The sequence below is a fragment of the Solea solea genome, chromosome 5 (genome assembly GCF_958295425.1).
Source record: "Solea solea chromosome 5, fSolSol10.1, whole genome shotgun sequence".
Taxonomy (NCBI): Eukaryota; Metazoa; Chordata; class Actinopteri; order Pleuronectiformes; family Soleidae; genus Solea; species Solea solea.
The window spans coordinates 14854637-14881953 of record NC_081138.1 but is presented as its reverse complement, the minus strand read 5'-3'; the positions used below and the strand labels follow the sequence as shown (position 1 = coordinate 14881953).

General features: G+C 43.2%; 1 protein-coding gene across 1 annotated transcript in view; it reads right to left on the bottom strand.

Annotated features, from left to right (window-relative positions):
* LOC131459408 (FERM domain-containing protein 5-like) overlaps positions 1-24426 on the bottom strand; it is an 81428-nt gene extending 57002 nt beyond the window's left edge. Inside the window, exon 1 of the mRNA XM_058629213.1 lies at positions 23766-24426. Coding sequence (XP_058485196.1) covers positions 23766-23867 — 102 coding nt within the window. The 5' untranslated portion in view covers positions 23868-24426. The remainder of the gene's footprint in view (positions 1-23765) is intronic.
* Between the last annotated feature and the right edge of the window lie 2891 nt (positions 24427-27317).

The following is a 27317-nucleotide window of genomic DNA, read 5'->3' as shown; positions in this document are numbered from 1 at the left end:
GTCTTACATTGTCCGATCTGAACAAAACTTGATATGTAAGACAAGGGAAGTTCCCTGAACACGTTTACGTACACGCACTTGACCGAAAAGGAAGTCTGCCATTTTAAACAGGAAGTGCCCTATAACTTTGTCATACGTTGCCCGATCCCCCTCGAAATTTGGAACGACATGCGCAGGGACGCCGCTGAAAATAACTAGTACTGAAAATAACTAGTACTGAAAATAACTAGTACCGCGCGCGGTGAATGAACGGGTGAGAGCGCGAGGCACGCGGGGAGCCGTGGCACACGGCGACCCGCGTGGGTCGGCTCGAACCCGTTCAGAACCGCGCGCGGTACTAGTTATTATTATTATTATTATTCCTAAAAGTAAATCGCATTTTTGAGGCCTTTCCCATACCCCAAAACTCACAGATTTTTGTGACCGCATCAATCGTGGTGTAAATTTACGTCTGAAAGTCGTTTGGGGAAAATGCGTGGAAAATTGGAAGTGGGAGGGGCTAAAAAGTCACGCAAAAAACTTCTATTAGGTCAACTCATGTCGGGTTTAACGTATGTGAACGAAACTTGGTACACACGTTCATTAGGTGGGGACGGTCAAAAAAGTCGATGACGACTTTCCCGTGAAACCTACAGGAAATCCGCCATCTTAGGTTGATTGGCGATTTTTGGGCGATTTTGGCGAATTCGCAGCAATGGTATTTGAACTAACTCCTCCTAGAGTTTTCGTGCGATCACCTTCAAACTTGGTGAGGTCCCTGTGGACCAGTTGAGGAGCTCACGGTATCAAAAGTTTTTTCAAATGTCGCACGGCGCACGAGATAGGGGGCGGCAAAGTTCGTGATGATTCTGATGTTTCGCATCAGAAAAACAAAACTCTTATAACTTTGCGATGGAAGGTCCGATCCGAACCAAACTTGCTATGATTGATGATGGGCCATGGCTGAAGACGTCTATGAAAAAACGGTGAAGTTTGAAAACAGCGCCTCCTTGTGGTGAAAGAAAATACACCAAAAAAAAGTTTTTTTACGATTTCGGGAATAACTTTTACACAGATAATGGTACCGCACTCAAAATTGGTGACAACAGTCAAAACACATGGTAGATGATGCGTTATCAATATGACGACAAATCGTTTAACGGTGTTGCCATGGCAACGACGCAAAGTCGGATTTTTGGGACAAAAAATCAAACTGCTACAACTTCGTGAATCCTGGTCCGATCTGAACCAAACTTGCTAGGATTGATGATAGTCCGGCCCTAAAGACGTCTATATGAAAATATTCAATTTCGAAAACAGCGCCCCCTGGTGACAGCAGACAATATGACAGCTTGTATTTCAATTATCTCCTCCTAGAGCTTTTGTGCGATCACCTTCAAACTTGGTGAGATCAATGTGGACGAGTTGAGCATCAAAAGTTATCAAAAGCTTTTTAAAATATTGTATGGCGTACGAGATAGGGGGCGCCAAAATTGGAGATAATAATAATTTTTCATAACAGACAATGAAACTCTTATAACTTCGCGATGGAAGGTCTGATCCCAACCAAACTTGCTATAGTTGATGATGGTTAGTTGCTGAAGACGACTATGTTGCTGTAACGGTACATTTTGAAAACAGCGCCTCCTGGTGGTGGTAGAAAAATCTTAAAAAAACAAACTGTTACAACTTTGCCAATCCTGGTCCGATCTGAACCAAACTTGCAAGGATTGATGACAGTCCGGCCCTGAACACGTCTATATGAAAATATTCATTTTCAAATACAGCGCCCCCTGGTGACGGCAGACAGAATTACATTTATAGTTTTTGATGCTGCTCCAACAGGGATTGTTGTATCCACTTGAAACTTAGTATGTGGGACCCCAGACCCTTCCTCAACATGTCCGTAAAAGGTCACCTCCCTACAGGAAGTGGAACGCCCAAAACAGGAAGTAAAGTCTTACATTGTCTGATTGACACGAAACTAGATATGTGAGTTACTGGACCTTCCCTGAACATGTTTACGGAGACGCCGTTGACCGAACAGGAAGTCGGCCATTTTAAACAGGAAGTGCCCTCTAACTTTGCCGTACGTTGTCTGATCTGCACAAAACTTTATATGTGACACCAGGGACCTGTCCTGAGCATGTCCTTAAAAGGTCACCTCTCTACAGGAAGTGGAACACCCGAAACAGGAAGTAAAGTCTTACATTGTCCGATTGACACAAAACTAGATATGTGAGTTACGGGACCTTCCCTGAACATGTTTCCAGAGACGAACAGGAAGTTGGCCATTTTAAACAGGAAGTGCCCTCTAACTTTGCAGTACGTTGTCCAATTTGCACGAAACCTTATATGTGACACCAGGGACCTGTCCTGAGCATGTCTGCAAAAGATGACCTCCCAACAGGAAGTGGAATGCCCGAAACAGGAAGTAAACTCTAAGATTGTCCGATCTGAACAAAACTTGATATGTAAGACAAGGGAACTTCCCTGAACACGTATACGGACGCGCATTTGACCGAACAGGAAGTCGGCCATTTTAAACAGGAAGTGCCCTATAACTTTGCCATACGTTGCCCGACCCCCCTCGAAATTTGGAACGACATGCGCGGGGACGCCGCTGAAAATAACTAGTACTGAAAATAACTAGTACTGAAAATAACTAGTACCGCGCGCGGTGAATGAACGGGTGAGAGCGCGAGGCACGCGGGGAGCCGTGGCACACGGCGACCCGCGTGGGTCGGCTCGAACCCGTTCAGAACCGCGCGCGGTACTAGTTATTTTTAGGGTTCGAGCAACAAGGTTGCAAGAACCCTATTGAAACTGGAAGGATTATTAGGGTTCGAGCAACAAGGTTGCAAGAAACCTATTGAAACTGGAAGGATTATTATTATTATTATTATTCTTATTATTCCTTAAAGTAAATCGCCTTTTTGAGGCCTTTCCCATACCCCAAAACTCACAGATTTTTGTGACCGCATCAATCGTGGTGTAAATTTACGTCTGAAAAAGGTTCGGGGAATGTGCGTCAAAAATTGAATGTGGGAGGGGCCAATAAGTGCGGCGCCACCTGTCCAAATTCACCATGACCAACACAAATATCGCACATGCACGAAATTCGGTACACATGTGTAGAAGGTCGGGATGAAGAAAAAATTACATTATGACCATGATCCAAACCCAACAGGAAATCCGCCATCTTGGGTTGATTGGCGATTTTTTGGCGATTTTGGCGAATTCGCAGCAATGGTATTTGAACTAACTCCTCCTAGAGTTTTCGTGCGATCACCTTCAAACTTGGTGAGGTCCCTGTGGACCAGTTGAGGAGCTCACGGTATCAAAAGTTTTTTCAAATGTCGCACGGCGCACGAGATAGGGGGCAGCAAAGTTCGTGATGATTCTGATGTTTCGCATCAGAAAAAAAAAACTCTTATAACTTTGCGATGGAAGGTCCGATCCGAACCAAACTTGCTATGATTGATGATGGGCCATGGCTGAAGACGTCTATGAAAAAACGGTGAAGTTTGAAAACAGCGCCTCCTTGTGGTGAAAGAAAATACACAAAAAAAAAGTTTTTTTACGATTTCGGGAATAACTTTTACACAGATAATCGTACCGCACTCAAAATTGGTGACAACAGTCAAAACACATGGTAGATGATGCGTGATCAATATGACGACAAATCGTTTAACGGTGTTGCCATGGCAACGACGCAAAGTCGGATTTTTGGGACAAAAAATCAAACTGCTACAACTTCGTGAATCCTGGTCCGATCTGAACCAAACTTGCTAGGATTGATGATAGTCCGGCCCTAAAGACGTCTATATGAAAATATTCAATTTCGAAAACAGCGCCCCTGGTGACAGCAGACAATATGACAGCTTGTATTTCAATTATCTCCTCCTAGAGCTTTTGTGCGATCACCTTCAAACTTGGTGAGATCAATGTGGACGAGTTGAGCATCAAAAGTTATCAAAAGCTTTTTAAAATATTGTATGGCGTACGAGATAGGGGGCGCCAAAATTGGAGATAATAATAATTTTTCATAACAGACAATGAAACTCTTATAACTTCGCGATGGAAGGTCTGATCCCAACCAAACTTGCTATAGTTGATGATGGTTAGTTGCTGAAGACGACTATGTTGCTGAAACGGTACATTTTGAAAACAGCCCCTCCTGGTGGTGGTAGAAAATTCTAAAAAAAGAAACTGTTACAACTTTGCCAATCCTGGTCCGATCTGAACCAAACTTGCAAGGATTGATGACAGTCCGGCCCTGAACACGTCTATATGAAAATATTCATTTTCAAATACAGCGCCCCCTGGTGACAGCAGACAGAATTACATGTATAGTTTTTGATGCTGCTCCAACAGGGATTGTTGTATCCACTTGAAACTTAGTATGTGGGACCCCAGACCCTTCCTCAACATGTCCGTAAAAGGTCACCTCCCTACAGGAAGTAGAACGCCCGAAACAGGAAGTAAAGTCTTACATAGTCTGATTGACACGAAACTGGATATGTGAGTTAGGGGACCTTCCCTGAACATGTTTCCGGAGACGCCGTTGACCGAACAGGAAGTCGGCCATTTTAAACAGGAAGTGCCCTCTAACTTTGCCGTACGTTGTCCGATCTGCACAAAACCTTATATGTGACACCAGGGACCTGTCCTGAGCATGTCCGTAAAAGGTCACCTCCCTACAGGAAGTGGAACACCCGAAACAGGAAGTAAAGTCTTACATTGTCCGATTGACACGAAACTAGATATGTGAGTTACGGGACCGTCCCTGAACATGTTTCCAGAGACAAACAGGAAGTTGGCCATTTTAAACAGGAAGTGCCCTCTAACTTTGCCGTACGTTGTCCGATTTGCACGAAAGCTTATATTTGACACCAGGGACCTGTCCTGAGCATGTCTGCAAAAGATGACCTCCCAACAGGAAGTGGAATGCCTGAAACAGGAAGTAAACTCTAAGATTGTCCGATCTGAACAAAACTTGATATGTAAGACAAGGGAACTTCCCTGAACTCGTTAACGGACGCGCATTTGACCGAACAGGAAGTCAGCCATTTTAAACAGGAAGTGCCCTATAACTTTGCCATACGTTGCCCGATCCCCCCGAAATTTGGATCGACATGCGCGGGGACGCCGCTGAAAATAACTAGTACTGAAAATAACTAGTACCGCGCGCGGTGAATGAACGGGTGAGAGCGCGAGGCACGCGGGGAGCCGTGGCACACGGCGACCCGCGTGGGTCGGCTCGAACCCGTTCAGAACCGCGCGCGGTACTAGTTATTTTTATTATTATTATTATTATTATTCTTATTATTCCTTAAAGTAAATCGCGTTTTTGAGGCCTTTCCCATACCCCAAAACTCACAGATTTTTGTGACCGCATCAATCGTGGTGTAAATTTACGTCTGAAAAAGGTTCGGGGAATGTGCGTCGAAAATTGAATGTGGGAGGGGCCAATAAGTGCGGCGCCACCTGTCCAAATTCACCATGACCAACACAAATATCGCACATGCACGAAATTCGGTACACATGTGTAGTGGGTCAGGATGAAGAAAAAATTACATTATGACCATGATCCAAACCCAACAGGAAATCCGCCATCTTGCGTTGATTGGCCATTTTTTGGCGATTTTGGCGAATTCGCAGCAATGGTATTTGAACTAACTCCTCCTAGAGTTTTCGTGCGATCACCTTCAAACTTGGTGAGGTCCCTGTGGACCAGTTGAGGAGCTCACGGTATCAAAAATTTTTTCAAATGTCGCACGGCGCACGAGATAGGGGGCGGCAAAGTTCGTGATGATTCTGATGTTTCGCATCAGAAAAACAAAACTCTTATAACTTTGCGATGGAAGGTCCGATCCGAACCAAACTTGCTACCATTGATGATGGGCCATGGCTGAAGACGTCTATGAAAAAACGGTGAAGTTTGAAAACAGCGCCTCCTTGTGGTGAAAGAAAATACACAAAAAAAAAGTTTTTTTACAATTTCGGGAATAACTTTTACACACATAATCGTACCGCACTGAAAATTGGTGACAACAGTCAAAACACATGGTAGATGATGCGTGATCAATATGACAACAAATCGTTTAACGGTGTTGCCATGGCAACGACGCAAAGTCGGATTTTTGGGACAAAAAATCAAACTGCTACAACTTCGTGAATCCTGGTCCGATCTGAACCAAACTTGCTAGGATTGATGATAGTCCGGCCCTAAAGACGTCTATATGAAAATATTAAATTTCGAAAACAGCGCCCCCTGGTGACAGCAGACAATATGACAGCTTGTATTTCAATTATCTCCTCCTAGAGCTTTTGTGCGATCACCTTCAAACTTGGTGAGATCAATGTGGACGAGTTGAGCATCAAAAGTTATCGAAAGCTTTTTAAAATATTGTATGGCGTACGAGATAGGGGGCGCCAAAATTGGAGATAATAATAATTTTTCATAACAGACAATGAAACTCTTATAACTTCGCGATGGAAGGTCTGATCCCAACCAAACTTGCTATAGTTGATGCTGGTTAGTTGCTGAAGACGACTATGTTGCTGAAACGGTACATTTTGAAAACAGCACCTCCTGGTGGTGGTAGAAAATTCTAAAAAAACAAACTGTTACAACTTTGCCAATCCTGGTCCGATCTGAACCAAACTTGCAAGGATTGATGACAGTCCGGCCCTGAACACGTCTATATGAAAATATTCATTTTCAAATACAGCGCCCCCTGGTGACAGCAGACAGAATTACATTTATAGTTTTTGATGCTGCTCCAACAGGGATTGTTGTATCCACTTGAAACTTAGTATGTGGGACCCCAGACCCTTCCTCAACATGTCCGTAAAAGGTCACCTCCCTACAGGAAGTGGAACGCCCGAAACAGGAAGTAAAGTCTTACATTGTCCGATTGACACGAAACTAGATATGTGAGTTACTGGACCTTCCCTGAACATGTTTACGGAGACGCCGTTGACCGAACAGGAAGTCGGCCATTTTAAACAGGAAGTGCCCTCTAACTTTGCCGTACATTGTCCGATCTGCACAAAACCTTATATGTGACACCAGGGACCTGTCCTGAGCATGTCGGTAAAAGGTCACCTCCCTACAGGAAGTGGAACGCCCGAAACAGGAAGTAAAGTCTTACATTGTCCGATCTGAACAAAACTTGATATGTAAGACAAGGGAACTTCCCTGAACACGTTTACGGAGACGAACAGGAAGTTGGCCATTTTAAACAGGAAGTGCCCTCTAACTTTGCCGTACGTTGTCCGATTTGCACGAAACCTTTTATGTGACACTAGGGACCTGTCCTGAGCATGTCTGCAAGAGATGACCTCCCAACAGGAAGTGGAATGCCCGAAACAGGAAGTAAACTCTAAGATTATCCGATCTGCACAAAACTTGATATGTAAGACAAGGGAAGTTCCCTGAACACGTTTACGTACACGCACTTGACCGAACAGGAAGTCTGCCATTTTAAACAGGAAGTGCCCTATAACTTTGTCATACGTTGCCCGATCCCCCTCGAAATTTGGAACGACATGCGCAGGGACGCCGCTGAAAATAACTAGTACTGAAAATAACTAGTACTGAAAATAACTAGTACCGCGCGCGGTGAATGAACGGGTGAGAGCGCGAGGCACGCGGGGAGCCGTGGCACACGGCGACCCGCGTGGGTCGGCTCGAACCCGTTCAGAACCGCGCGCGGTACTAGTTATTTTCATTATTATTATTATTATTATTCTTATTATTCCCCCAAATGAATTGCCTTTTTGAGGCCTTTCCCATACCCCAAAACTCACCAATTTTTGTGACCGCATCAATCCTGGTGTAAATTTACGTCTGAAAAAGGTTCGGGGAATGTGCGTCGAAAATTGAATGTGGGAGGGGCCAATAAGTGCGGCGCCACCTGTCCAAATTCACCATGACCAACACAAATATCGCACATGCACGAAATTCGGTACACATGTGTAGTGGGTCAGGATGAAGAAAAAATTACATTATGACCATGATCCAAACCCAACAGGAAATCCGCCATCTTGGGTTGATTGGCGATTTTTTGGCGATTTTGGCGAATTCGCAGCAATGGTATTTGAACTAACTACTCCTAGAGTTTTCGTGCGATCACCTTCAAACTTGGTGAGGTCCCTGTGGACCAGTTGAGGAGCTCACGGTATCAAAAGTTTTTTCAAATGTCGCATGGCGCACGAGATAGGGGGCGGCAAAGTTCGTGATGATTCTGATGTTTCGCATCAGGAAAACAAAACGCTTATAACTTTGCGATGGAAGGTCCGATCCGAACCAAACTTGCTATGATTGATGATGGGCCATGGCTGAAGACGTCTATGAAAAAACGGTGAAGTTTGAAAACAGCGCCTCCTTGTGGTGAAAGAAAATACACAAAAAAAAAGTTTTTTTACGATTTCGGGAATAACTTTTACACAGATAATCGTACCGCACTCAAAATTGGTGACAACAGTCAAAACACATGGTAGATGATGCGTGATCAATATGACGACAAATCGTTTAACGGTGTTGCCATGGCAACGACGCAAAGTCGGATTTTTGGGACAAAAAATCAAACTGCTACAACTTCGTGAATCCTGGTCCGATCTGAACCAAACTTGCTAGGATTGATGATAGTCCGGCCCTAAAGACGTCTATATGAAAATATTAAATTTCGAAAACAGCGCCCCCTGGTGACAGCAGACAATATGACAGCTTGTATTTCAATTATCTCCTCCTAGAGCTTTTGTGCGATCACCTTCAAACTTGCTGAGATCAATGTGGACGAGTTGAGCATCAAAAGTTATCAAAAGCTTTTTAAAATATTGTATGGCGTACGAGATAGGGGGTGCCAAAATTGGAGATAATAATAATTTTTCACAACAGACAATGAAACTCTTATAACTTTGCGACGGAAGATCTGATCCCAACCAAACTTGCTATAGTTGATGATGGTTAGTTGCTGAAGACGACTATGTTGCTGAAACGGTACATTTTGAAAACAGCGCCTCCTGGTGGTGGTAGAAAATTCTAAAAAAAGAAACTGTTACAACTTTGCCAATCCTGGTCCGATCGGAACCAAACTTGCAAGGATTGATGACAGTCCTGTCCTGAACAAGTCTATATGAAAATATTCATTTTCAAATACAGGGCCCCCTGGTGACAGCAGACAGAATTACATTTATAGTTTTTGATGCTGCTCCAACAGGGATTGTTGTATCCACTTGAAACTTAGTATGTGGGACCCCAGACCCTTCCTCAACATGTCCGTAAAAGGTCACCTCCCTACAGGAAGTGGAACGCCCGAAACAGGAAGTAAAGTCTTACATTGTCCGATTGACACGAAACTAGATATGTGAGTTACGGGACCTTCCCTGAACATGTTTACGGAGACGCCGTTGACCGAACAGGAAGTCGGCCATTTTAAACAGGAAGTGCCTTCTAACTTTGCCGTACATTGTCCGATCTGCACAAAACCTTATATGTGACACCAGGGACCTGTCCTGAGCATGTCCGTAAAAGGTCACCTCCCTACAGGAAGTGGAACACCCGAAACAGGAAGTAAAGTCTAAGATTGTCCGATCTGCACAAAACTTGATATGTAAGACAAGGGAAGTTCCCTGAACACGTTTACGGACACGCACTTGACCGAACAGGAAGTCTGCCATTTTAAACAGGAAGTGCCCTATAACTTTGCCATACGTTGCCTGATCCCCCTCGAAATTTGGAACGAAATGCACAGGGACGCCGCTGAAAATAACTAGTACTGAAAATAACTAGTACCGCGCGCGGTGAATGAACGGGTGAGAGCGCGAGGCACGCGGGGAGCCGTGGCACACGGCGACCCGCGTGGGTCGGCTCGAACCCGTTCAGAACCGCGCGCGGTACTAGTTATTTTTATTCTTATTATTCCTTAAAGTAAATCGCCTTTTTGAGGCCTTTCCCATACCCCAAAACTCACAGATTTTTGTGACCGCATCAATCCTGGTGTAAATTTACGTCTGAAAAAGGTTCGGGGAATGTGCGTCGAAAATTGAATGTGGGAGGGGCCAAAACGTGCGAAGCGACCTGTCAAAATTCACCATGACCAACACAATTATCGCACATGCCCGAAATTCGGTACACATGTGTAGTGGGTCAGGATGAAGAAAAAATTACATTATGACCATGATCCAAACCCAACAGGAAATCCGCCATCTTGGGTTGATTGGCCATTTTTTGGCGATTTTGGCGAATTCGCAGCAATGGTATTTGAACTAACTCCTCCTAGAGTTTTCGTGCGATCACCTTCAAACTTGGTGAGGTCCCTGTGGACCAGTTGAGGAGCTCACGGTATCAAAAGTTTTTTCAAATGTCACATGGCGCACGAGATAGGGGGCGGCAAAGTTCGTGATGATTCTGATGTTTCGCATCAGAAAAACAAAACTCTTATAACTTTGCGATGGAAAGTCCGATCCGAACCAAACTTGCTATGATTGATGCTGGGCCATGGCTGAAGACGTCTATGAAAAAACGGTGAAGTTTGAAAACAGCGCCTCCTTGTGGTGAAAGAAAATACACAAAAAAAGAGTTTTTTTACGATTTCGGGAATAACTTTTACACAGGTAATCGTACCGCACTCAAAATTGGTGACAACAGTCAAAACACATGGTAGATGATGCGTGATCAATATGACGACAAATCGTTTAACGGTGTTGCCATGGCAACGACGCAAAGTCGGATTTTTGGGACAAAAAATCAAACTGCTACAACTTCGTGAATCCTGGTCCGATCTGAACCAAACTTGCTAGGATTGATGATAGTCCGGCCCTAAAGACGTCTATATGAAAATATTAAATTTCGAAAACAGCGCCCCCTGGTGACAGTAGACAATATGACAGCTTGTATTTCAATTATCTCCTCCTAGAGCTTTTGTGCGATCACCTTCAAACTTGGTGAGATCAATGTGGACGAGTTGAGCATCAAAAGTTATCAAAAGCTTTTTAAAATATTGTATGGCGTACGAGATAGGGGGCGCCAAAATTGGAGATAATAATAATTTTTCATAACAGACAATGAAACTCTTATAACTTCGCGATGGAAGGTCTGATCCCAACCAAACTTGCTATAGTTGATGATGGTTAGTTGCTGAACACGACTATGTTGCTGAAACGGTACATTTTGAAAACAGCGCCTCCTGGTGGTGGTAGAAAATTCTAAAAAAACAAACTGTTACAACTTTGCCAATCCTGGTCCGATCTGAACCAAACTTGCAAGGATTGATGACAGTCCGGCCCTGAACACGTCTTTATGAAAATATTCATTTTCAAATACAGCGCCCCCCGGTGACAGCAGACAGAATTACATTTATAGTTTTTGATGCTGCTCCAACAGGGATTGTTGTATCCACTTGAAACTTAGTATGTGGGACCCCAGACCCTTCCTCAACATGTCCGTAAAAGGTCACCTCCCTACAGGAAGTGGAACGCCCGAAACAGGAAGTAAAGTCTTACATTGTCCGATTGACACGAAACTAGATATGTGAGTTACTGGACCTTCCCTGAACATGTTTACGGAGACGCCGTTGACCGAACAGGAAGTCGGCCATTTTAAACAGGAAGTGCCCTCTAACTTTGCCGTACGTTGTCCGATCTGCACAAAACCTTATATGTGACACCAGGGACCTGTCCTGAGCATGTCCGTAAAAGGTCACCTCCCTACAGGAAGTGGAACGCCCGAAACAGGAAGTAAAGTCTTACGTTGTCCGATTGACACGAAACTAGATATGTGAGTTACGGGACCTTCCCTGAACATGTTGCCGGAGACAAACAGGAAGTCGGCCATTTTAAACAGGAAGTGCCCTCTAACTTTGCCGTACGTTGTCCGATTTGCACGAAACATTTTATGTGACACCAGGGACCTGTCCTGAGCATGTCTGCAAGAGATGACCTCCTAACAGGAAGTGGAATGTCCGAAACAGGAAGTAAACTCTAAGATTATCCGATCTGCACAAAACTTGATATGTAAGACAAGGGAAGTTCCCTGAACACGTTTACGGACACGCACTTGACCGAACAGGAAGTCTGCCATTTTAAACAGGAAGTGCCCTATAACTTTGCCATACGTTGCCCGATCCCCCCCGAAATTTGGATCGACATGCGTGGGGACGCCGCTGAAAATAACTAGTACTGAAAATAACTAGTACTGGAAATAACTAGTACCGCGCGCGGTGAATGAACGGGTGAGAGCGCGAGGCACGCGGGGAGCCGTGGCACACGGCGACCCGCGTGGGTCGGCTCGAACCCGTTCAGAACCGCGCGCGGTACTAGTTATTTTTATTATTATTATTAGGGTTCGAGCAACAAGGTTGCAAGAACCCTATTGAAATGCAAAAGATTATTATTATTATTATTATTATTATTATTATTCCTAAAAGTAAATCGCATTTTTGAGGCCTTTCCCATACCCCAAAACTCACAGATTTTTGTGACCGCATCAATCGTGGTGTAAATTTACGTCTGAAAGTCGTTCGAGGAAAATGCGTGGAAAATTGGAAGTGGGAGGGGCTAAAAAGTCACGCAAAAAACTTCTATTAGGTCAACTCATGTCGGGTTTAACGTAAGTGAACGAAACTTGGTACACACGTTCATTAGGTGGGGACGGTCAAAAAAGTCGATGACGACTTTCCCGTGAAACCTACAGGAAATCCGCCATCTTGGGTTGATTGGCGATTTTTTGGCGATTTTGGCGAATTCGCAGCAATGGTATTTGAACTAACTCCTCCTAGAATTTTCGTGCGATCACCTTCAAACTTGGTGAGGTCCCTGTGGACCAGTTGAGGAGCTCACGGTATCAAAAGTTTTTTCAAATGTCGCACGGCGCACGAGATAGGGGGCGGCAAAGTTCGTGATGATTCTGATGTTTCGCATCAGAAAAAAAAAACTCTTATAACTTTGCGATGGAAGGTCCGATCCGAACCAAACTTGCTACCATTGATGATGGGCCATGGCTGAAGACGTCTATGAAAAAACGGTGAAGTTTGAAAACAGCGCCTTCTTGTGGTGAAAGAAAATACACAAAAAAAAAGTTTTTTTACGATTTCGGGAATAACTTTTACACAGATAATCGTACAGCACTCAAAATTGGTGACAACAGTCAAAACACATGGTAGATGATGCGTGATCAATATGACGACAAATCGTTTAACGGTGTTGCCATGGCAACGACGCAAAGTCGGATTTTTGGGACAAAAAATCAAACTGCTACAACTTCGCGAATCCTGGTCCGATCTGAACCAAAGTTGTTAGGATTGATGATAGTCCAGCCCTAAAGACGTCTATATGAAAATATTCAATTTCGAAAACAGCGCCCCCTGGTGACAGCAGACAATATGACAGCTTGTATTTCAATTATCTCCTCCTAGAGCTTTTGTGCGATCACCTTCAAACTTGGTGAGATCATTGTGGACGAGTTGAGCATCAAAAGTTATCAAAAGCTTTTTAAAATATTGTATGGCGTACGAGATAGGGGGCGCCAAAATTGGAGATAATAATAATTTTTCATAACAGACAATGAAACTCTTATAACTTCGCGATGGAAGGTCTGATCCCAACCAAACTTGCTATATTTGATGATGGTTAGTTGCTGAAGACGACTGTATAGCTGAAACGGTACATTTTGAAAACAGCGCCTCCTGGTGGTGGTAGAAAATTCTAAAAAAAGAAACTGTTACAACTTTGCCAATCCTGGTCCGATCTGAACCAAACTTGCAAGGATTGAAGACAGTCCTGCCCTGAACACGTCTATATGAAAATATTCATTTTCAAATACAGCGCCCCCTGGTGACAGCAGACAGAATTACATTTATAGTTTTTGATGCTGCTCCAACAGGGATTGTTGTATCCACTTGAAACTTAGTATGTGGGACCCCAGACCCTTCCTCAACATGTCCGTAAAAGGTCACCTCCCTACAGGAAGTGGAACGCCCGAAACAGGAAGTAAAGTCTTACATTGTCCGATTGACACGAAACTAGATATGTGAGTTACCGGACCTTCCCTGAACATGTTTACGGAGACGCCGTTGACCGAACAGGAAGTCGGCCATTTTAAACAGGAAGTGCCCTCTAACTTTGCCGTACGTTGTCCGATCTGCACAAAACCTTATATGTGAGTTAAGGGACCTGTCCTGAGCATGTCCGTAAAAGGTTACCTCCCTACAGGAAGTGGAACGCCCGAAACAGGAAGTAAAGTCTTACATTGTCCGATCTGAACAAAACTTGATATGTAAGACAAGGGAACTTCCCTGAACACGTTTACGGAGACGAACAGGAAGTTGGCCATTTTAAACAGGAAGTGCCCTCTAACTTTGCCGTATGTTGTCCGATTTGCACGAAACATTTTATGTGACACCAGGGACCTGTCCTGAGCATGTCTGCAAAAGATGACCTCCCAACAGGAAGTGGAATGCCCGAAACAGGAAGTAAACTCTAAGATTGTCCGATCTGCACAAAACTTGATATGTAAGACAAGGGAAGTTCCCTGAACACGTTTACGGACACGCACTTGACCGAACAGGAAGTCTTCCATTTTAAACAGGAAGTGCCCTATTACTTTGCCATACATTGCCCGATCCCCCTCGAAATTTGGAACGACATGCGTGGGGACGCCGCTGAAAATAACTAGTACTGAAAATAACTAGTACTGAAAATAACTAGTACCGCGCGCGGTGAATGAACGGGTGAGAGCGCGAGGCACGCGGGGAGCCGTGGCACACGGCGACCCGCGTGGGTCGGCTCGAACCCGTTCAGAACCGCGCGCGGTACTAGTTATTTTCAGTACTAGTTATTTTCAGTACTAGTTATTTTTATTATTATTATTCTTATTATTCCCCCAAATGAATTGCCTTTTTGAGGCCTTTCCCATACCCCAAAACTCACCAATTTTTGTGACCGCATCAATCCTGGTGTAAATTTACGTCTGAAAAAGGTTCGGGGAATGTGCGTCGAAAATTGAATGTGGGAGGGGCCAATAAGTGCGGCGCCACCTGTCCAAATTCACCATGATCAACACAAATATCGCACATGCACGAAATTCGGTACACATGTGTAGTGGGTCAGGATGAAGAAAAAATTACATTATGACCATGATCCAAACCCAACAGGAAATCCGCCATCTTGGGTTGATTGGCGATTTTTTGGCGATTTTGGCGAATTCGCAGCAATGGTATTTGAACTAACTCCTCCTAGAGTTTTCGTGCGATCACCTTCAAACTTGGTGAGGTCCCTGTGGACCAGTTGAGGAGCTCACGGTATCAAAAGTTTTTTCAAATGTCGCATGGCGCACGAGATAGGGGGCGGCAAAGTTCGTGATGATTCTGATGTTTCGCATCAGAAAAACAAAACTCTTATAACTTTGCGATGGAAGGTCCGATCCGAACCAAACTTGCTACCATTGATGATGGGCCATGGCTGAAGACGTCTATGAAAAAACGGTGAAGTTTGAAAACAGCGCCTTCTTGTGGTGAAAGAAAATACACAAAAAAAAAGTTTTTTTACGATTTCGGGAATAACTTTTACACAGATAATCGTACCGCACTGAAAATTGGTGACAACAGTCAAAACACATGGTAGATGATGCGTGATCAATATGACGACAAATCGTTTAACGGTGTTGCCATGGCAACGACGCAAAGTCGGATTTTTGGGACAAAAAATCAAACTGCTACAACTTCGTGAATCCTGGTCCGATCTGAACCAAACTTGCTAGGATTGATGATAGTCCGGCCCTAAAGACGTCTAGATGAAAATATTAAATTTCGAAAACAGCGCCCCCTGGTGACAGCAGACAATATGACAGCTTGTATTTCAATTATCTCCTCCTAGAGCTTTTGTGCGATCACCTTCAAACTTGGTGAGATCAATGTGGACGAGTTGAGCATCAAAAGTTATCAAAAGCTTTTTAAAATATTGTATGGCGTACGAGATAGGGGGCGCCAAAATTGGAGATAATAATAATTTTTCATAACAGACAATGAAACTCTTATAACTTCGCGATGGAAGGTCTGATCCCAACCAAACTTGCTATAGTTGATGATGGTTAGTTGCTGAAGACGACTATGTTGCTGAAACGGTACATTTTGAAAACAGCGCCTCCTGGTGGTGGTAGAAAATTCTAAAAAAACAAACTGTTACAACTTTGCCAATCCTGGTCCGATCTGAACCAAACTTGCTGGGAATAATGATAGTCCGGCCCTGAACACGTCTATATGAAAATATTCATTTTCAAATACAGCGCCCCCTGGTGACAGCAGACATAATTACATTTATAGTTTTTGATGCTGCTCCAACAGGGATTGTTGTATCCACTTGAAACTTTGTATGTGGGACCCCAGACCCTTCCTCAACATGTCCGTAAAAGGTCACCTCCCTACAGGAAGTGGAACGCCCGAAACAGGAAGTAAAGTCTTACATAGTCCGATTGACACAAAACTAGATATGTGAGTTACGGGACCTTCCCTGAACATGTTTCCGGAGACGAACAGGAAGTCGGCCATTTTAAACAGGAAGTGCCCTCTAACTTTGCCGTACGTTGTCCGATTTGCACAAAATCTTATATGTGACACCAGGGACCTGTCCTGAGCATGTCCGTAAAAGGTCACCTCCCTACAGGAAGTGGAACGCCCGAAACAGGAAGTAAAGTCTTACATTGTCCGATTGACACAAAACTAGATATGTGAGTTACGGGACCTTCCCTGAACATGTTTCCAGAGATGAACAGGAAGTTGGCCATTTTAAACAGGAAGTGCCCTCTAACTTTGCAGTACATTGTCCGATTTGCACAAAACCTTATATGTGACACCAGGGACCTGTCCTGAGCATGTCTGCAAAAGGTGACCTCCCAACAGGAAGTGGAATGCCCGAAACAGGAAGTAAACTCTAAGATTGTCCGATCTGAACAAAACTTGATATGTAAGACAAGGGAAGTTCCCTGAACACGTTTACGGACGCGCATTTGACCGAACAGGAATTCGGCCATTTTAAACAGGAAGTGCCCTATAACTTTGCCATACGTTGCCGCGATCCCCCCCGAAATTTGGATCGACATGCACGGGGACGCCGCTGAAAATAACTAGTACTGAAAATAACTAGTACCGCGCGCGGTGAATGAACGGGTGAGAGCGCGAGGCACGCGGGGAGCCGTGGCACACGGCGACCCGCGTGGGTCGGCTCGAACCCGTTCAGAACCGCGCGCGGTACTAGTTATTTTATCTTATTGTTTTTGCTTCTATGTTGGACGTGTCTGTTATGGAGACTTACAACATGAAAACTGGATAGAGATTAAAACCCACTGTAAAACTTTGAGTAGAGAACTCAAAGAATCGGTGGTTAAAATACACTAATTATATTAAACATGACAAAATCATCTGCACTGGTTGAAACTAGCTGGAATTAATTGGTAGCTTGGATTCACCGATGACCAAACTTTTACAGTTCATCAGAATCAGAAACAGCTTTGTGCACAGACAGGGAATTAGACTGTGTTATTTTCACTCTCTGTTTAATTAAACCTAAAACAAAAAGAAGAAGACACAACAAGAACAATGTACCACATCACATATGGTCAACACCTGAATGTCCAAATCTGACAACACACACTAAAGCCCTGAAGGCTTATTTCACGCTTTCTCCACATTATGGAAGATTTCTTCACATTAGGAAGACGCATTTCGAACAGATTTCAAATGCACACGACTCATGTGCAGTGAGGCTGATAAGCAGAAGCTCTGTCTAATGCACATCCTACTGTTATTCTACATTAAGCTGGTTAGAATTAGGGGACCAGCATTCCCTGTCTATAGGTCGTTATGGGAAAGCAGCTCTCTCTGAATCCCATGCTTGTTAGCTAAATGTTTGGCCATCAGATAAAATGTGTGCTTTTCTGTCCAGAAAGAATTAAGTGAATAATTACTGCTTCATCAAGGAAGACGGACAGAACAGTGGCCTTTTTTTTAGCACCGCTATTCTTGCAGTTCAAGGTGCTACGAGTAAAACATTTAGCTCCTGCGTGAGAGACAAACTATTAACAGTCGCTCATTAGAACATCTTAATATTTCCCATTTAGCTCCATCTACTTACACGTGGGAGCTTCACATCTGAGCAGAATTGAGTTCTCATCTGCTGATCAGATCCACTAAGCTCAGACAGAGACAAAGACATTTTTTACAGCAGTTGAGTGGATTCATGCATGTGCATAACCTCAACAAGTCTCAACAGGATCATTTTACTGATTTACCCTTTCATTAAAACCACATGCTTCTATTAAAAAGGTGAATATAATCAATAATAATTTCTTATTTGGATGATGTGGATAAGTTGGAAGCATGAATCTACATACACTCAAAACGTGGGCTTCTTAAGTGAATGGTAATATGTCAAGAATTAGATGTACTTTAGTGTAACGTTATGCTGTAAATTCACACTTAAACTGTGATTAACACTCTGTATCTGATGTTTTCTTCTTTCGACAACAAACCATAGCACGCCTTCATGAATTCTTAGTTGATAAAGGTTTTGTTTGGATCCATTTCAATAACTAATCACACTTAAAGGATTGGTCAGTTTTGGGGTAAAATGAGCCTTCATGTTTATTTCAGTTCAGAAATGTTGAGGTGAAGGCAACATGTAGAAAAACAAAATATGTTACACGTTTTATTCCCATTTTAGTTGTGCACACCAGGAAGAAAATAGTATGAGTGCAGGGAGACCACTCAGGAGACAAGAGCAACCTATTTTAATAATGCATTCACAGCGCAAAACCACAGGAGCTCCTTCCAAGTTCTGCATTTGGGAGCGTTCCTAATTTCATTTGTGAGCTATATACAGGAACAGGCTGGTGCCAGGTGACTCAACCACTGATGAGGTACATCTCTCTGGATCAATACTATCCTGCCATTCATCTTACTTTCTATCTCTGATGTTTACATTTTACAACATGGTAGGAATATTCATTTCAGTGCAAATGCTTGCTGCTTGATGTCTTACATCTTCAGATATTGGGCTGTTTACATTATATGGTTTTGTCAAACTAGTAATGCTTTTCTGAGATTTAGCCACACCCCAGTGTGCAACTGCCAACCAAGACCTGTATCAGATCTACATTGGAATTGGCTGAGAAGCATGTGTATGGTTCATTGATCAATCAATAATCATAACTGGAAAACAATTGAGGTTTATTGTGTAACTGATCAAATGGATAACATGTTATACACTGTATATATTATTGCATTTATTTACATTTTATATTTATTGTATTGTAAAATAGTGAATTGAAGAGATTGGTCTGTGACGCATGTTAACAAACAAACAGCTTTGTCTGATCCTCCACTTCCCCTTCACTTTAACACCATTTTTGAAGGTCATACAGTATCTTCCATCATTCCCCTATGAGGTGATTTCATTATTGCAGCAAAAGTTCAAGGTGTAGGCTAATTGAGCTAAATGGAGACTATGACAGGTGCTGAGCCTCATGAGGGCCCTTCATTCTAGGCCACATCTCCCAACATGAGCAGGGAACAGCAGCAGCTATCTGCTCTCATCTTCAGTGAGGCAACAATGTCATTTTCAGTCTGGCCCTTGTTTTGTCACCTAAGCAGATGGAAATCATGTGTTTACTTCCAGATACACTTTGTGAGATATAATTAATAAAGCTACCAAAATGTTAGATAATTGGCTAAGCCACTAATCCTCGTTATGTTCCCAATAGACACAGCCAGGTCCCAGTTTCTGTTCTGTCATACTATGCTTACAGTATGAGGTTGTCAAAAACAAGACAGCAGGAACCACTCAGGTCATGTGCAGCGTTGAGTAACACATCCTCTCCCTCTACGATTGGTGTGAACAATCTGTGCTATTGAGTTACTGAGATTCTATATTCTATACGATGACAAGTTCCTTTATCAAGACTCTTTGAAATAATGGCATATTTTATTAATTTGTATGATAGAAATATTAAAATATACCAATCAGTGGTGCAGTGAGTATACTGTTGTCCACTTTTCAAGTGTTAAAATGGAAATCCTGGCCTTTGTAGTGGGTATACACCAGTGGCAATTGCTCTAAGACAGCAAGGGAAGTTCAGCTTCCACTAAAATGTTGTCAAATATGTACTATGTTGTATTCATGTTTCATTAATGAACGTTTAATACTAAAAACAAGCTTGTTCAGAATCAGGTGTTGAAGATGGATCGTGTTACGTGATTTTCGCATTCCCATAGCAGCCTCCACCACTTAAGCTCATCTTCAACTATTCTCTATGGGGCGGCACACTGCGGTGAGTGTGACGGCGGTTGGACAAATGCGGCACAAGTGTCACTTCCAGGGAAGCTCGGCTTCCACATCAGTGGATAGGGTGGTGGCCGGGTGTGGACACTGGGCTACTGCTTCATGATTGGAGGAACTGTTTTTGATTGACAGTGTTGTAAAAACACACGACAGCAGAACCTTTTCTGCCTCAGTCCTGTGTGGATTTTGCGAGGGAAGTCTGTAGACAAATATCTGGTTGTGTTATTTGCTCGGTGTTATAGCCCATTTTCATTTGTAAATCAATAGGTAATGTGTTTCCTAGTTGTCCGTAGAAATTTTGTAAGAATTTATGTATAATTATCTGGGACTGAAATTAGCTTCCCCTGTTTCAAAGACCAGCAACGGCCACTGGTGTAAACCTGTGTATCACATAGACTACACCAATAATGCCAATAGAGAGCTGATCCCGCTCAATCGAGGCTGCAGTAGAAATTAAGCATTCTGTCCCCGTTGTGTGATTTCTGCCAAAAACTTTCCATCATGACTGGGTGAAGGAGCTGCTCAGAGGTCAAGATGGAACAAGTGCAGGCTGCACTTATCTTATGTTTTTGTTGTAAGACGTTGCCATTAAATCTATAAGTTAATGGAAAATCCCATGAACACGTTCTTCTTTGCCTGTCTGAGTTGATTTTAAAAACGTGGGAGACCACAGACACAACAAACATTGTAACCGATTCTCACTGTTTTAATCCTGAGAAAGCACAGACTAGACGATCCAGTCAGGAATCTCCTCATTTCAGTGAGGAGATTCCAGGGATTTAAGATCTCACAGAAACTCGTGTGATTTAACGTGACTTCAGAACATAAACAGACAAGGAGGTGGACTGTCGTTGCCGTTGTCAGTTAATAGCTGTTGTGTGTGCGATGTTTTTAATCCTCTAGTGTGGGACAGGCTACAGATGAAACATGAAGAAAAATGATAATGGGAAAGTCACAACCGCACTTGTTGGTGATACTTCCTTAGCTACAGAGAGAATGAGAACATCCAGGGAAAGACCAGAGATTGTCATAAAAATGTCTGTCCCCGGAGCCCTGACACTTTAACTTGCTAAGTGTCTGCATCTACTTTGCCGTCAGATCGTAGGAACAAGTTGATGGTGATGGTCTTTGTGTGCTGTCATCTCTTATCCAGCAGCTTTTGAATCCCTTCATGTAACAAGCATCAAACGCTGCTCACGCAGGAGCTCAAAGACCAGGTATTAGATGATGCACTCTGCAAAAACAACAGCTGCACTCCATTTACAAAGGAGGTGAAACACATTAACTGCTTGTTCTTACTCCTCCACTCTCTTGCTTATAAACACACAGTCTGTTTACTGACTGTCACGACTTCATCCATGTCACTACAGCAATTGATTTTGTTTAACAAGTACAAGAAAACAGATGAATGCCTCAACCAAGGGGGAGTGAGTAAAGGGGAACTTCTGAATAAGCCTGTCACAGAAGAAAAACACACACGGTAACCAGACAAGGTCAGCTTTACAACACAATCAAAAAAATACTTACAATAAATTCTGTCCGACTGCATCCTGTACAGCTGCACCACAAACAACAGCCTCAGAAGTGACAAATAGAAGAAAAAAAGCTTGTCTTCCACTGAGTCAACAACAAATAAAAACCTGTAATGGTCTCATATTGTAGCTAATGCCACAACTGCAAATGGAAACTGAGAATAATGGAGGCAACATTCAATAGAGGGTCACAGGAAGCTGTTTGTTTTAAATCTAAACACTTTCATAATAAATTTAAGAGAAAGAGCAAACATATAAATGTTGTTCCCTTTTACTTCAGGTGTCTAATGATCCACAAAGCTGCCTTATGTATTTTTTATGTACTTAAACTTACAATATTTTAGCAACTTCTTGTATGGTTGTGTGTGGCAGCGGATGTGTGTCACACCATTGTCGCTCTCATCTGTGAGTGTGTCTGTTGTGCGTCTCCATTTAAAATAACAAATGTGTGCAGCATTACTATGACGACCCCGCCTGCATAGTAATGTAAAACAACTTGCCTGATACCAAACCAAGCAGAGTAGATAAGTGTCATAATGTTCTGTCAGTGTCAAAAGTTTGACTGAATATAATGAGCACCAAAGCAGCCAGTGTTCTGGACCGCAAACACACGCTATACTCTCTCCCATACTCTCTTACGAGTCCTGCGCAGAGCTACATAAAGCACATAGCTTGCTTCCTGCATGCTCTGCCACCAAAGCTCTTCCTAGACCAGATTTCCCATGATTCCAGAGGACTTCTATTACTGTTTTAATTTATAGACCCCTAGAGGTAGAAATTACATACTGTGTATTTAAGCAAAGTTAAGGTGAGCCTTTTTCCTTTGGTGTGTTTCCACTGCATTTCCATTAGGAATAGTACCAAAATAATGGGCCACAATCGTTCAAGTTTTCGGTATCAACTTGTGAGAAAAACAGCAACAAACTGCTGGATGTCCTCCATTGTTGTCTGTTGGGTTTGTTGTCGTCACACTGGTACATCGACTACCACGCCTACCAAGGTACTGTTTCCAGTCAAAACTCAAGCCTGATCCAGGGCTTTCCGTTACAAACCATACCATACTGTACCAAAACGAACGGTACCGTGATGGAAACATGGATCTTGTGTCCTCTTGGTTGTCGTCTGTGTCCCAGGTTAACCTTAGGTGTGATGGCACGCTGGTGACGTGCACAACTCAACGCTGACTGTGCATCAGTGTCTCATACAACCACAAAAATCCCCACTATCCCTTTAAGAAGCCCAACACATTTGGATCAGTATTTTATCAATTCACATCTAAGAAAGAAATGTACTCACACTTGTCTCAGATATAAATGTTTTTGTAACTCTCATCACTGAGAAGCGCCCAAATGCTCTGACAAGGTCAGGGTCAGTGTGAAGGACAAGCAGCAGTGACTTCACCTTTGTTTTCACATAATGTGGATTCCCATCCTCCCCTCAGACTAATCCAAGTGACATGTCCTGCATACAGAGCAGAACTTCCTCTGCCTCCGTCTGTCTGCCTCATGCAGATAGATAATCCAAAAAGCTAATCTGAGCCTTAAACATTCAAGATCATTGTATCCACATATAATCTAATGATTAATTGACAGTCCAGGAAATCTTACAGTGGTGATTGACGCACCACTGGCATCATGATCATGACGGGATGTCTACACACACACACTGACGACAGCAACATCCGATCAGCCCCAACAGTCAGACACCTCATCATGAACGTCATCCATCATCATCATCATCATCGTCCATCCAAACAAATGTTCAACAACTGGTGGAGTGGAGTCAGGGTGGATCATCATGACTCCTGCTGGTGAAGCAGCAGATGAAATGACCGTGTCACCTCACGTCCTCTGTGATCCCAGTGACTCCACAGCACAACAAGGTGACACGAGTGGTGCCACTCACTACACTGACCTGGATGGTGCAGGTGTACTCCGAGTCGTCCAGCAGCCTCACCGTGCAGTCGCATTCCCTGTCCAGACTCCTGATGCTGCTGCTCATCAGTCTGCTCAGCATCTTCTCGATCGTCTGCGTGCGGGACCGCGGAGAAGGACGCACTGCACATGCACACACACATACATGCAAGTTGATTAACGACGTCCCTGTTCTGAGGTGGTGCAACACCTGCTCAGCGGCGGCGGTGACGGTGAGCAGCAGCGGGGCATCGTTTCATCAGCGCGCGCGCGCGTGTGTGTGTAAGAGAGAGAGAGAGATAGAGAGAGGGAGAGAGAGAGAGAGAGATGGGTGGCGAAGGTACCGTTAGTCAGTGAATAGTTACAATAGTGCTCTCTCTCTCTCTTTCTCTCTCTCTCTCTAGTCCGGTCATGTCACACCTCACTGCTGTCTCTCCCTCAGTCTCATCGCCATTGCCATGCCACTCTCTCTGCGTCTCTGCAGCCTCGTCCTCCACAGAGCAGCAGAAATTCCGATACGCAAGTATCGATCTACGTCGTGACCACATGTAGCCACATGGTCAGGAATAATAAAACACTGGTGCGCCTCTGCACCTCACACACACACACGCGCGCACGTATTTGAAATAAGGTAGCTACAGAGTAGTTTTGGTCAGCCATTCCTTAACAATGCAAAGTATTATGCTGTCACATGTGTTAAAGTTGTAGTGCATAACTTATGTAACAACTGAGGAGGCATATATTGACATGAGGATTCCATCTTCTACTGCTTTATCCTCTCCATGAGGGTTGTGGGGGGCCCTGATCACCCACCAGTCCATCACAGGGCCACATGGAGCATTTAGAGTGTCCAATTTGCCTAATCCCCAAATCTGTTTTTGGACCAAAGATCCCCCCCCCACACACACACACACTGGGAGAACAGGCCCTTGTTGCTAAATGGGTCTTTTTGTTGCAAAGGCAAGAGTGCTAACCACAACACCAACCTTGTGGCCCCTGCTGTTAAAAATAATCCTGGACGTTTTAGTAGGACCTCATAATCCAGTTGTAATCCCAATATATGATTTTGGCATCTCGTGACCCTTCAACAGAATGCAAACAACTACCTGAAAACATGTCCACATCACAGCTGCTGCTGTTCCTGCACCATGAAGCTCCAAGTATCCTGGATGAAATCTGGACAAGTAACACTACATTAAAAGATGGACACACAGCATATAATTTACCAAAATGCCATTGAAAGAACAATTTAATGTGCAGAGAAGTGGTCGTGTAATGGTGGTAATAACGCAGAAGACCTCGGGGGGGTCAACAGAAGTTCCACTCTGGAGCTTTAATATGTGTCATTTATTGCTACTTTTTATGTATAAATAGAATGTGTGCATTGTTTTGTCTAACAGGCATGTGGAACTGTTTTAGTTGTCCATTTCTCCACATTTGTAGGCACACTTGTGTCTCACATTACCTCTTCCCTTTGTGTTGTGATTCACCAGGGAAGAGGTATGTGACTTTTTGATGTGTTTGACTGAAGGGTTTGTCTTTGTTTTATTCATGTTCTGTCAGAAATAAATGAAGATGGCCTTCAAAGGCGCTTTGGACCAGCCCTTGTTTCTTCTTCACAACAGCTGCACTCACAAACGCTTTGTGCCAACTGACATTTCACTGCTGAACAAAGTGTGAAACAAATGATAGAATGAATTGATGGGATTTACAATATGTGTAGTATTTTTATTGTTGTTTTTAACAAGCACTGTTGATATCTAGCATGCTCAGAAGACAACGCGAGAGTTTTTTGGCAAAGCTACAGCCAAGAAAAAGGCTGATCCAAGATCAGAGTGAACATCAGTGCTGCGTTTGAAAGGTGGCGAAAAATGAAAGCCCAGAAATGGCTGCAAAGTGATGCCCTGGTGGCTCTGTTTCTGCTGGACAGGCAGGTTAACTGCATGTCTTTATGATCTTTTGAGAGTGTTTGTCACATTTTGTTCTCATTTGAACAAGTATCCAAAAAAGTTAGCTTCACCGAAAAGTACCGAAAGTTACCGATGCTGCACAGTGCTCATGAATCCGTGTGAAACCAACGCATTACGTGTTCCTGTGCTATGGAGATGTAGCTTCGTAGGGAAACGTAGCCTGCTTAAACAGTTTTTCCAGGAGCTCCAACCTACCTTTAAATAATATGCTTAAAGTTAGGATTGATGTATCAATCATCTATCTATTGAACGTATTGAAAAATGGATACATGAAAATTGAAATGTTATAGTCTACACTCATTTGCTTGAGCCATCATTTATATTGTGAACTAGCTTGTCTTTTTTTTAAAAAGTGTCTCCCATGGTCTTTCCAGTTGTTAAAGCTGCTGAACCTCTATCACCCCCTGTGGACCTCTGAATAATTACCAAAACGCAGCGGTCTCTATTGGCTTGTTTCCATCCTGGTACAGTTCGGTTTGGAACGGTAATGCCCTGGGTCAGGCATGTGTTTCAACTGAGAACAGTACCTTTACTTGGTAGTTGTGGTATGCCCCTCTGCAGTCACACACACACACACACACACAAGAGGGAGAGAGAGAAGCAGAGCTTCTATTAACTATTACTATTAACATTATTATCCTCAGCCATTTGCATGAGGAGCTGGAATCAATCCAAGACAGTGTTGGGGCGAGAGGCGTGTTACACCCAAGATGAAATGATGAAGATGATATTGAAGACGATGATTATAGTTATTAATGGTATCATTTTAAAATACACAGATCTCTATCTCTGTCAGTCTGTCAGCATACAAGGAATGAACCATACAGAAGGGTGAAAAGGCCGTCCTTAGAAACACAAACTACATTACAATTTTAATTATATGTTTCATGTCCTCCTTATGATAATCATGATTAGAACAATAAACATATACCTGCACTCTGGGGACCCACTTTCAGTGCAAGAATCATTTCTTAACCCTCACATCGCTGCAGTCAGTCAGATTAACACTCTTGCTGACTCGTGCTCTCTGTTTAATATTTATTTTTGACAGAAGTTGACGGCAGCAACATTCCTTCATCACATCCTCCACAGATCAACTTGTCATCCGCACGACTACTCGAAAATTTATTTTTTAAGTAATGGTGGGATTGCTGGCGTCAGCTCAGACACAGTGAGCTACTGGCTTGAATGTACATCAAGAATGAAGCATTTGGAGGGAGAGCAAATACAAAAAAAATTCTATACAGAGAGGTTTGAATGTCACAGATGTTTGTTTATAATTGAAAATTACACATTGTAGTTTTAATACAGTCGGTCACAGAAATATGCCAAAATCATTTTGTTTTGTTGTGGATATTTGACCAGGAGGGCAATGAACCTTTGATTTAGGAGGTTTCTCATAGCATATCCACGGCCCACCCACTTGGCACTAGGGCCCACCCAATCAGAAGGTTTCATTTAACACCACCAGCAAATATATTAGGTACTTTAAGTTCCAACAACATAGTAATTTTATAAGATCATTAACTAGAATAGTAGATAAGTTGTTGGACCATCCATTTTTGGGCTACTGCAGAGGAAAC